A 12,497-nucleotide genomic window follows, 5' to 3' on the forward strand; every position below is an offset into this window, starting at 1 on the left:
CTCAGTGCATTTTTCTTCCTGATATTTTCTGTGCCCTGTCTGGCTACTTTCATCTGATTCCAAACACTCTATCCACACTGTTCTCCTACCTGCACCTGTCCTCAGCTTCTCCTTCTCTCCTGCCAAGTCTTTCCCTCCAACTACCAGTACTGCTCAGGGAAGAGATGCTGTGTGCTTCTGCTGGTTTTAGTCTGCTAAACATGGACCCCAGTCTGGAACACAAGAGTAGCTGGATGTCTGTATCATCCCCTGAGAGGGCTTTCTCCACATGCTTAAACATTTGCAAGATTTGGATCTTTGATTCTCAGATTCTTGAGTCAGAGAATGCATCATTCTCTTTGCACGATCAACAGCACTTAAGGCAATTACACTCAGAAAATAATACTCAATATGCATATGCCTACATAAAAGCAGCATGACACTGACATTTCAGATGCAGAATTAAGCTGATTTGGCCTTTACTTTCTAAGAGTACTTAAGACATTTTAAACAATTCAGCATCAGGCAAGAAAAAGATTTCAATGATGGGAACTGGAAATGATTTGCAAGTTAGTGCTCTCTTGGCAGGATGAGCAAAACTCCACTGATTTCAGTGGGAATGGAGCAAGGCCATTAAACAATAACATTAAAAAACCCATTCCAGGCAAACAGTATCTTTAGAGGGTTTTCGGGGGGTGTCACATTTAAGAATGTAAGAAAATCTAATTGCTCTAGGTAAAATAAACTAGCAATTTCAGTTAAGCATCCAGCAACAGGTGAAATGCTTCTGGAGAAGTTACACTTGCTCTGTATTTAGCCAAGACATTTTCAAACCATCACATACAGAAATACGAACTAATTATAATCTTTGCATCAAAGAGGAAAACTGCCCTATCTCTGTGCTTTTGTTTTAGCTAATCTACGTTCACTGCACTCTTCATGCAAATGAGCACATTTGTTGCAAATAGAGCAAAATTACTTTGCTAATCATCTAGTATTTTTTCATCAGAATTTCAGGCTTTAAATAGCTTGTTTGTGCTATACCTGAGAGCCATGGTATAGCACATGGTATGCTTCGGTATCATCATGTTGGCTCTGTAAAATTCACTCTAGGACAAGTGAGCAGGCTCTGCACAAGACTTTTCAAGGGAACGCAGAAGAAAAGACTGACTTTTCTGTCTCTGCTGATTTGCAAGCTAGGAGAGTACTGTGTGTCCCTTCTGGCAGCAGACAGCCCCTAGGCATGTCCCCACAACATTTTGTGAAGGAGAAAAGGCTTTCACCCCCAGCTCACAGCCCTGAGCTTCTGACGCCCTTTCCTTTGAGGTAAGACTCCAGTGCAGATGGTGCCACATACGTTGACAGATGCAGCAGAGCAGAGAAGGATGGAAGGGGTGTCTCATTTCCACCCTGCACTTGTACTCATTAGCCAAAACAGGCAACAGCTGTCTGCACTCCACCACCAGGATCCTAAGGCAGAGCTGCAGGTGTTTACCATAGTCTGAAGCCTATGTCACAAGCCCAGTAAAATTCTGCTACTGAGGCACATTTGCCAGGTGACTCCAGCTACTACTCTCTCTCTGGAGTGAGTAAGAAGGAACTTGAAGGAACGTCTTCAATATGCGTTTCAAAGCTGTTCCAGGACCAGGGGAACTAGCAAAGTCTGGTTCCAACATCCATCCTTTGCCCAAAGCATACCTGCATGGACTGGCCAGCCAGCTGCTTTTACATGGACTGGACACTAGCTAGGTCCTGACTGCCCAGTCTTCAGTGGGGCTGTGTCCTGAGATCCTTGTCCATGACACACTGCTGGTACTTAGCAGAGAGACACAGGAACTCAGGTTATCCTAAGACCTCTGCTTTGCTCCAGGTTTAGTTGAGACAGGTATGAGCAGTATGAATAAGGTCACATACATTTTGTTTCTGTGTATCCCCTCTCCCCCCCTGCCAGTAAAACTCTTTCTCTGAGTAGGATGTTGAGTTGAAAGCATACTGGAAATCACCTGTTGTGAGTTTATGTGTAGGTGAACTATCAGTGCCAATCAGACAACTCGCTTGATTTTGTAGTGTTATTTTTTTCCCTGGGGTTTTCATAAAATGGCTTCATTTTGTCTTGCTCAGAGATACTCCAGGTGTTAAAAGGACAGAGGGGATTTACAGCACTCAGCCCTGGCCCTGCCCACCCTGCAGAAGCTACCCCACAGCAGGAAATTCCTCCCCAATGCCTCCAGTAATTCTTATCTTGTTTTGCCTTTGTAAGTCTCTCATGACAGGCCTACCTTCCCTGAAGTGCTCTTCCCATCCCACCTGGGGATCATCTCAGCCCTCTACTGAAAGCCTCAGGAAGGAGCCACAGTGCCCTCACAAAACTTCCCTCTGTACATCCAGACCTGAAGAGTGTCCCCCACAGGGACCTGCTTCTAGGAGGCTAAATACACAAGTGAGAGGAGAATGTTTCTTCACATATTAATCTTTAACATGCTTCATACATCAGGCTGTGCTTTGTAAACCAAAGCTGTGCCCCATGCTGCAGCTTACCAGAGGATTTATTGCATGCAGGCATCTTGGTGCAAGTGCCTACACAAAGGTCTCCTTGGTGGTACACACGTTTACCTCCCATGGAGCATTTCCACAGGCTAGCTCACTAAGTTTATGGGAAGGCAGGAGGATTTGTGTGCAGCAGCATACTGCCTAGCAAGATTCAACAGTCAACGCTGGACACTTTCTGTCAACACCCTCAGCAGAATGGAGGTGTTCACACCTCCACAAACATGCCACTGGCAGAGCTGCAGACAACAAGAGTGAAGACAACAAAAGCCAAGGCATAACTGCATCTCCGGCTGTGGCAGTCCTCTCTATTGAGGCTCTGTCTCTTCTTGGCAGCTGTCTCCTGTGTCCCAGTTGTGAAAGGGGAAGACCAAGGACCTTCCTCCACTGACAAGGAACCTCCAATGCAGCTTTTGTGGAGGAACTAGGACTGTTGCCACTGCCGACAGTCCTGAGCACTGACGTGCAGGGAGAGTTCATGTGCAGCCAAAAATGCAAGAGGCTGCTCAGTCACTCCAAAGCTGCTTCTTTGGGCTGTTGACTCCAGCCAAGCAAGTGGCACCAGTTGTGTACTAACATTCTTAAGCATTTCTTCAAAATAAAAAGCCACCCACAATACATGCAAATGCTGCTCCAAAACTTCCCTTCTGTCCCCATGCCTGGCTTTTATCATTAGCCAAGCATCTCTGAGAGTCTACAGCTGTTGGAAGCACTACAAGCAGGGACTGAGGCAGAATTGGAGCCAGTGGGTGTGTTTGTCACTTTCCCTTTTAAAGGCCATGTTTAGAGAATGAGATGTTGATTTCCACGGCCCTAGGCATGATTCAGCAGCACAATTTCTTTAATTTGGTCTTGTGCCCAGCCACCCAGAGGATCTACTCAGCAACTGCTTTGCACAAATGGTGGCAAACTAATGTGTGCCAAACCAGCAAGCCTAAGCAACTGCAGACTGTTCTCCAGCACCATCTCTGGGACCATAGGCGGCTTTTTCAGATGACCATCCCATACAAACAACTTTTGCTGCTCAACAAAAGCTTGGGACAGGTGGGACTATTTTGACTCACTAGGAAGTCCTACAGCCAAAGAAAGCACTCTTTGAGCAGCTTTCATTTCCTTTACCATGAAAGGTTTTGCTCAAGTCTTCCTATCTCACCAGATATAACCAATGCTCAGGGTAACAGCTGCAGGGGCTTTTGAGTGTTTTGGACCTCATGCCTTCCTGCTGGTGACCAATTTACTACCTCTGCAGTATGGGGTGCACATTTGCTGTGCAAGCCATGCTGTGTCATGTTCTGCATCACTAGTGGTCTCTGCTGCAGACATCACTAAATATAACACACTGCAGTGGTAAAATCAGAGGCGTTAAAAAAGGCATAGGTGATAAAGTTTTACCGTGTATAGTCTGTCTTGAAACTAAGTGTTTTGTTGAAACCTTTCTCTGGTGGCTAGCACCCTCAGTCTTAAGATGACAACAACATCATGAAAAAAGGGTGCACTTTGAGCTGTTGATTGAACTTGAGTTACATCTTAAGCTAGCACCAAGCTGAAAATGTGTTCTCAATAGCCTGCTAGTGGGAAGGACAATGGTGTTACATGGAGTGGGTGAGACAGCTGCTGAAGGAACAGGGCTGCTCCTCAGGGCAACCCAAGATTTTTATTAAATGTTGGGAGACAACAGGTACTTTAGGATGAACCAATGTTCGTCATCAGGCAAAATGCAGGAATTAATCTTCACCAGCCTAGTTCTCAGTCTGAAGCCAGAAAAACAATTTCAGAAAGTGACATGTATGTATGTCATGTATGACTCTGCTGTGATTTTGCAGGCCCATGCCAGGTACATTTGGTAGGACATACATACACAAAGCCACGACTTTCACTTCAGGCCTGATAGGCAAACTGAACATTTTGGGAAGTCATCTGAATCATAACAGAAGTAACAGCAAAATAGGACCTGTTGTCACTGAATGTGGGAAGCCTCAACCTACAGAGGCACTGAAGTTGGCATGGTTAAGGGCAGATGGCATTAACCTCCCCCTCCAGTGATGCTTACTTCTTGTACCTAAAGTATAAATACACAGCTACTTAAAATAAAACAAAAATTAACAACAGTTTTCAGCTGCAATGTTTATCTCTTAAAAAAAACAAACAGTGACACATGTTTTATTTCCTGCTAGTAAAACTTTTTTATTTTCATTACAAAATCAATGGCAAAGCTCTTTGACTTCAGGAAATAGTCTGTGAAGTGGCCAGTAAAAAATTGCAGTCAACTTTAAACATAACAAAACCAGAGAGTCTTTAAAAAATGTTTGCTGGGAGAGACCTCTAGATCTTACTCAATACAACCTCCAGCCCAGAGTAGGGCTGCTCTGAGGGGGAAGATCTCCAAGGGTGGAGATCTGGGCTCCACCCCAGACCATTAACACCCAGAGGACAAAAGGCTTCTCTGACCTCCTGGGAACATCCTGGTACTGCAACTTCTGCCTGTTGCCTTTGGGTCTGTCCCTGTGAGAAGAATCTACACCCATGGTCTCCATGCCCTCCCTCGTGGGAGCTGACTGCAGCCAAAGGGGCTCCCTGATGTTTTCTCATCCCCAGGCTGAAGCAAGGCACTAACCACTATGAACTTAGGTGACCAAAGACACAAAGGTAACACAAAGGTCTGGAGACAGATGAACAAGAACAGGCTGAGGACCTCTACTAATCTAATCGCTTAATCAGTAATTTATACTAATTTATTTAGATGATAATCAAATCACTCACTAAGCATTTAGACAATTGTCTCTGGTGTGAAGCCTACCAGGATTAGCCAACCAAAGAAACTCCTCTCCTGGAAGACCTTGCAGACTGAAGAAGCTTACTGCCTAAAGGAGCACAGGACTCATTATGGGATGCAAAGGGAAAAGCACTTTAGGATTCTGAAAAACCTATGGGACTTTTTTAAGGGAATGAATGGAATGTGTATGACATTATGTAGTGCCTAGGGAAAGGCCCAGAAAAGTGGAAAAAAGGGATCCAGATGGCTTGGGACAAACAGACATGGGAAAGTAGAGGAAAAGTGGATTAAAAGGGCTGGTTGAGTATAATCAGGTTGTTAGTCAGTGCATTTCTCTAGTGGAGCTCTTCACCACCACTGTGTGCCCCATCCTCTCATTAAATCCTACGCCTTTGTGAGTGCAGTCCTTGCACTCACTCATGCGTGAACAACCGTGAGCTTCAGTCTCCACCCAACCTGCATTTGTGTTTGGAATTGCTGTGACCCAGGTGCAGGACCTTGCACTTGACCTAGTTGAACTTCATGATGTTCGCACAGGTCCACCTCTCAAGCCTGTCCAGGTCCCTCTGGATAGTATCCTTTCTCTTCAGTGTGTCGACAGCACCACACAGCTTGGTGTCATTGGCAAACTTGCTGATGGTGCAATCAATCCCACTGCCCATGTCGCCAACAAAGACATTAAACAGCACTAGTACTGACCCCTGAGAGCAGCCTTGAGGAGGACTTTGGGGTGCTCGTGGATGAGAAGCTTAACTAACATAAGCCAGCAATGCGTGCAGGCAGCCCAGAAAGCCAACTGCATCCTGGGCTGCATTAAAAGAAGCATGGCCAGCAGGTTGAAGGATAGGATTCTGCTCCTCTGCTCTTGTGAGATCCCACCTAGAGTACTGTATCCAGCTTTGGAGACCTCAGCATAAGAAGGACACCAACCTGTTGGAACGGGGCCAGCCAAGGGCCACAAAGATGATCAGAGGGCTGGAGCACCTCTCCTATGAAGACAGGCTGAGAGAGTTGGGGTTGTTCAGCCTGGAGAAGAGAAGGCTCCAGGGAAACCTTACAGCAACCTTCCAGTATCTGAAGAGGGCCATCTCTCATCAGGAGAGATGGGCAGGAATTGTTTATAAGGGATTATAGTGATAGGATGAGGGGTGATGGTTTTAAACTGAAAGAGGGGAGATTTACATTAGATCTTAGGAAGAAATTCTTTACTGTGAGGGTGGTGAGACACTGGATCACGTTGCCTAGAGAAGCTGTGGATGCCCCATCCCTGGAAATGTTCAAGGCCAGGCTGGACGGGTCTTTGAGCAACCTGGTCTAGTGGGAGGTGTCCCTGACCATGGCAGGGGGGTTGGAACTCGATGATCTTTAACGTCCCTTCCAACCCTAACCATTCTATGATTCCATGATACAAGCTGGACTCACCAGTAAGACAAGAGGTCTGGATAACAGCAACCGAAGCACGGCTGCAAACCTCTAGGGTTCCTCTGTCTGGGTGCCACCAGCAGGGGAGGCCACTGGGATTTGGGCCAGGTGTTGGATCTATGCAAACACAACACTCCTCCCAGCAAGGGGCAGGACTTGGTGTTTAATCATGCTGTATTCCAGGCTCCCAGCTGACCATTTCTCCAACCTGCCAAAGGGTAGTGGTCCCCTCCAGCATATACCCTGCTCCACCATTTTGGTACCATCTCCAGACTTGCCCATCCCCTTATCCAGCCTAAGAACGATCTTAAATTGCCTTGCCCTAGCACTGACCCTAGGGACACCACTGTTCACCCGCCAATCGTGGGACCTCAGACCACTGAAGTCAACCCTCAAAGACCTGTGATCCAGACTACCTTCAAGCCCACTGACCCATAGCCACTTGGACACCAAGTACACCATACCGAAGGCCTTGCTAAAGTCAAGTTTTCCAACATCCAGTGCTCTTCCCTTCTCCACAGACTCATCTGTCATCTCTTCAGAAAAGGCAATTAGCCACCAATTGGCTAGGTACAAGTTGTCCTGGTAAGTCCCTCTTGGTCATTTCCCTTCTGCCCAGTTCTTGGGACACAGTCTCCCTCTCCATCCTTTGCCTGGGGACTAAGGAGCAGCTGATGGCCAGTCATTCCCCAGACCCTCCTTACTTTCTGTAAGATGGTGCCACGCTAGCCTCAGGAATATCCCCCCAGTCACAGCCGTTCACAGTTAGAGTGGACAGCCTGCAATGAGATCAGACAGCTCCCTCTCCTGCCCCACTGATCAGTGGGACTGCAGTTTCCTCCCCCTCCCTGTGCTGCTGAAGGACTCGAGGAAGCCCTGGTTTTTCAGAGGAAGCCCTTTGTGGCAACTTGCATCTGTGGCCCCTCCTCTTGTGACAGAGCAGTTGTGGAGATAGATCTTGTTTAATTTACAAATACTTTACATGAGGAATTCCAAAAATTGTCCTGAGAGCACCACACAGGAGCAGTGGCTTAGCACACACTCATCCATCACCTGCTGCAAAAGCTGGGGCGCATGGTGTAGATGTTCTGCTGACAGATACATATAATCTAAAATACAAATAGATTTTTATTTTTTTCTTAAACCTGAATTCACTTACAAGACTCTCTTCTTAGCTCAAGCTTCATCACACTCTGGATCTCTAGGACCATACTGGATATATGTTAGAAGCTTTGAGTGGCAGCAAGCTGCACTGACTGATGGTGATCTAGTGAAATCTAGCAGAGGAAACTATAGACTTCTGTAATGGGCTGAACCTGCTTTTGACCAGCAGCAAAGATGTTGAGTAGAAAAATTTACCATGTATCAAAACTTTATCCAAACAGAGAAGTACACAACATCCCTGCTCAGAACGTACTTAAGGAGGAGCCTGTGCAAAGGCTAGCACAGAGCAGGGAACACAGAAGACCTGGACAGAAGAAAGGGGTATGCTACAAACAGCAGAAACCATCCCATGTGCCATTTCTGCTTCCCACATTGCTTGTCTCCTTGTCTGAGGGTTTGGGACATGCTGAATGTGACAAGAAGAGTTGTGATTAGGAGGAAAGAGGAGCAGCTAACTAGGGAGGTAAGAATTTGTACTCAGAAGTCTGCTTTCTCTGTAGATTCAGACAAATTGCCAAAACTTTGAGTTGATTTAAAATAAAATGATTTTTACATAATTCCCCAGTTCAAGTTTTGCCTGCAGCAAAAACCAACTCATTTCTTCATTGCCTCAGCTTAGCGTTGCCATAGCCCAAAAGCTGATGAAGTTAAAATAGTATTTCATTTGCCTAGACCCAAAGAGAAAGGGTGGAAAAGAATAAAAATGGCACTTCTGAAGTTTTTTGTGTTTTCTCGAGGTATCACCCAAACTCATGTGTTAACTCAAGACAGAGATGCAGTCCTTCTTCCTTCCATTTCTGGCCTTGAAGACCTAAATAACAGTTTTTCCAATCCACTTATTTTCTCCTGGGTTCAATCTGAACATCTTTCAACTTCAGAGGAGAAAGGGACACTATGATTATTTGACTTCATAATCTGAAGAAATGCAATCTTAATACACTCACAATAGTTTAGATTCCTCTATTTAATAAAATGTCCCAGAGAGACACTAAAAGCAAAAAATACCAGAAGGAAGGAATAAAAAAATCTTGTGGCTTTCACCCCACGTTGTTTCAGGATTCTGCACCCCAGAAGAAACTTTCCCTCCGGACCCTCCATCTCTTCATTGGCAGCCTTTATCTCTGAGTCAAATTTCTTACAAAGGTATTATGTATGAACGTTAGGGAGGATTGCTTAGGAATTAACCAAGTAAGCAAACAGATGATGTTGATAATCCCCATATGGTTGCTAGGCAACAGGTAACCAGAAAAATACTGAGAATGATGAAAATGTTAAATGCATACAACATTCACAAATACAAACTGTATTAAATATTCCACAATTTGCAGTAAAAAACAATTTATTAAAAGTATTTAATTTTCAAACTTCCAACAGGTCATATTAAGATCCAGTAGTCTCTTGTCCAGGTGAACAGCAATATGTGGCAAGGCCTACTTTTTGAGATTTGCTCTATCTGAAATAAAGACGAAAAGTCTATCAGTGATCCCAATAAATGTGCTGTCAGCTACATTGGGCTTAAAAGCTTTTCATTTTCAGATTTATAGCAGAAGTTAAAGTTCCCTGTATGCTCTTCTGCTACACATCTAATACATTTAAATTAAACCATATTGGCTGCTAGCATGGACAAAAATATGAGGCAAAAAAAACCCACATAAAGAATACTAATACTCAGGATACTCATCAATGTATATCTTCTAGACAGAAGCAAGGAAAACAACATTGTTAGAAATTAATTATAGCACGTTCAAATGAGTTGGCTAGACAGGTCACTAGGTGATGCAAACACAGGTTTTACTCTGCTGGTAAGTTAGCCCATTAAACTATTTTCCTGCTCATGGTTCATAACTCTCCTAGTGTGGAAAACATGATCAAATTTTCAGCACAGCTGCCCACCAACCTGATTTAACATTTCTATATTAATAAAAAGAAACACAACATCTTAGCCGTGAGTGGACTCCACAGATGATTCATTACTTTGTTAGCCCTTTAGCGTTTCTTATCCAGTGCCTGAAGGGCAGATGGCTTACAGATAATGATTGCACTCATCTTACAAAGAAAACACTGCTTTTAAATAGGAATGCTGCCTATGCAAAACAAACAAAAAGATTTCTTACCTGGGATATTTGTACAATAATTCAATAATAATGTCAACACACATGCTAGAAACAAAATAAACAAAAAACATCCCCAAGGCTAATGAATGCAAGATCTTGTGAACAGCACCAAGAGAACCTGCATACTTTTAGGATTCTGTAGTCTAGAAGGGTAAAAAAAGTGTGTGCGCAAAAGATTTTTTCAGTGCCCATGAGGCATTAGTCTATATGTTAAGATGTACATTTTTAAATTAAAATAATGTAATATTGCCATTCTGTTATTTGGAGAGTGCTATACTGACAGCTATAGAACAAAAGTTATCCATGAAAAAGGTTTATTTCAACATTTTTGAAGTAAACTCAGTTTTTAAAAGAGGACAGGCTCTTCAAATCCTGATCTTAACTAAGATAAACAAGGCTACTCTTCAAATTCTGCACAACAATTTAAAACCATTGTTTTCCTTCTTCCATTCCAGTGACACAATGGACATTGCAATGCAGAAATGCATACTCCACACTTATTTTCAATCTTGCACTCTGTGAGAGTGGTTCTGATCCATGGCTGTGAAGAATAAGCAGATAGTGGCTGTGATGAACACATGCACTCCCTCATACAGTAGTTTGGGCGAGAATACGCTCCATATGAACAGGTGGTAACGCAGACCTGTTACCAACACAATGTAGACGGCAACTGGAATTGAACGCATCAGAGCGTAGCAGAAACAGCCGTGACCCACCGATGCTGAATTCCTGGTTAAAAGAAAAAAAAAAATAGAAGAGTTAATTCTCAGCCAAACTTAGTAAAGACATCCATCTTCCTCCACTCTTTTATTTCACACCACAAAGAATACTCACAGATCTTCACTATGTGTTAGAAAAGTGATTATTGGTGCAACGATATAACTAATAAGGCTTGTCCTTTATTAGTCCTTATCATCTCTCTATATCCTACAATATGTATGTATGTTAAGTGTAAGCATAGCAACTGTCACTGCAATAAAGGCACCCAGTAGTTCACCTCACACTTAGAAGTTTCTGCACTTTAAAACAATTTGTTCTAATTGTTAAAGGCTCCATCAAGCAGTTTCAAGATCGCTTCATCTCTTGTTGGCCTTCCAGTGCCTTTCCACAGAATCTGGATGGTAAAAGGCAGAGAAGAAAGACTTCAGTATTCTTCACAAAGCTGCCTAATCTGTACAACGAATAATCAGATGGAGTCTGCTCCCCTTGTAAAGGGCATACAACCTGCCAGAGTACACTTCTGTCCATAGCCAGTAATGCTGTATAAAGCAACATAAATACTGCAATATTAGAAAACTTGGCAAAGCTAGCTAACATAACATTATCCAGAGAATACCACATTCCTAGCCTTATATCAGCAATGCATTGCATTCCTGTCATGGCAGTTTAGCTCAGCTGGGCCCACTCTATTGCAAGAAATGTGGTCCAAATCTGCCACACTGAGGCATTCTGGTGGGTGACAGGAGTAGGATGAAAATGGAAGTGAAAGGGTTTTCTGCACTTCAATTGTCCTCCCTCCCCTGAGGTGCCAACTCAAACCAATGATACCGGGTCCACTTTCCCCAAATCACATCTGCAAAGACTAATACACACCAAATTCAGATGCTTACCTTTTCATACAAAAGGAAGGAATAAAACTATTTCACTGGAATAATATGCAGTGAAATTTCTTCTCCCCATCAGAATATTTTATATCACAGTTCCCAAAAGAACACATCGGCAAAAAGTGGAAATAATTTACACTGAAATCCTGATCTGAGACTCTGTTCTGGTCCTTCTGGTTTTTAATTCTGTTCTTGTTCCAAGTAACAAAAATTTAAGAGGACTAGCACTTCTATGAGATGTAAATCAGTCACTTATGACTAAGTAAGCTAGAGGATACAGTACCTTACATAAACCATTAAACTTATTGTTCTTTAAATCAAAATAATTAGGATACAGTCCTGTTTTCCAGCGAAGTCAAGAGCAAAATTCCCAAGGCTTGAGTGGAAGGAAGAACAGGTATGAAAGCAGAATTGAAAAATCCACTAAGAACAGCAGGTGTGAATGAATGCAAAGCATACATTCAGGTCACAGAAAACGATTTCCCTTGCTGCTTAGCCAAGAAAACTGTGACTTGGGAATGAACTAGGCTGCTCCCTGCTTCTGCATGATTATTTTAGTCTTCAGTGAGCCTGTGCAAATAACCAGCTTTATGTTTAATAACTGATTTTGTTGACAAGGATTAAACAAACTGCAGTTCGCTCAGTCTTAGCTGTTTTCATCTGATATGAGTAAAATCAGTATTTGTAGTAGTTAGATGATACAACTGAATAAATAGTGGAAATAGTTTTTGAGTCAGATAGGCAAACAGGCAATTTTTAAACCATTTTCTACAGTAAAAAAACAGCATTTGATAGACCAGCTAGATGAAGACTATCAGTGGTTGTAGCTATCACACTTACTAAGCTCAATGATGAGATTTTCGAGGGAATTCTAAAAGACAAGAGTGAGAGTGT

General features: G+C 43.3%; 1 protein-coding gene across 5 annotated transcripts in view; it reads right to left on the minus strand.

The window, feature by feature from the left end:
• Nucleotides 1–8,831: 8,831 nt before the first annotated feature.
• The window catches only part of PIGG (phosphatidylinositol glycan anchor biosynthesis class G), a 101,303-nt gene continuing 97,637 nt past the window's right edge, over nt 8,832–12,497 (minus strand). For 2 of the 5 annotated variants that reach the window (XR_001413318.1, XM_014953803.1), the window contains 2 exons: nt 10,643–10,728; nt 8,832–9,338 (listed from right to left, as the gene is read on the minus strand). Coding sequence is in view for 3 of the 5 variants with exons in the window: in XM_014953803.1 (XP_014809289.1) it covers nt 9,316–9,338; nt 10,643–10,728 (109 nt within the window). In the remaining 2 variants the exon portion in view is untranslated. Of the gene's footprint in view, nt 10,729–12,497 lie in introns of all 5 variants that reach the window. The other 3 variants (XM_014953805.1, XM_014953802.1, XM_014953804.1) reach the window with 2 other exon arrangements.

Source organism: Calidris pugnax, unplaced genomic scaffold (assembly GCF_001431845.1).
Source record: "Calidris pugnax isolate Ruff unplaced genomic scaffold, ASM143184v1 scaffold250, whole genome shotgun sequence".
Lineage (NCBI taxonomy): Eukaryota > Metazoa > Chordata > Aves > Charadriiformes > Scolopacidae > Calidris > Calidris pugnax.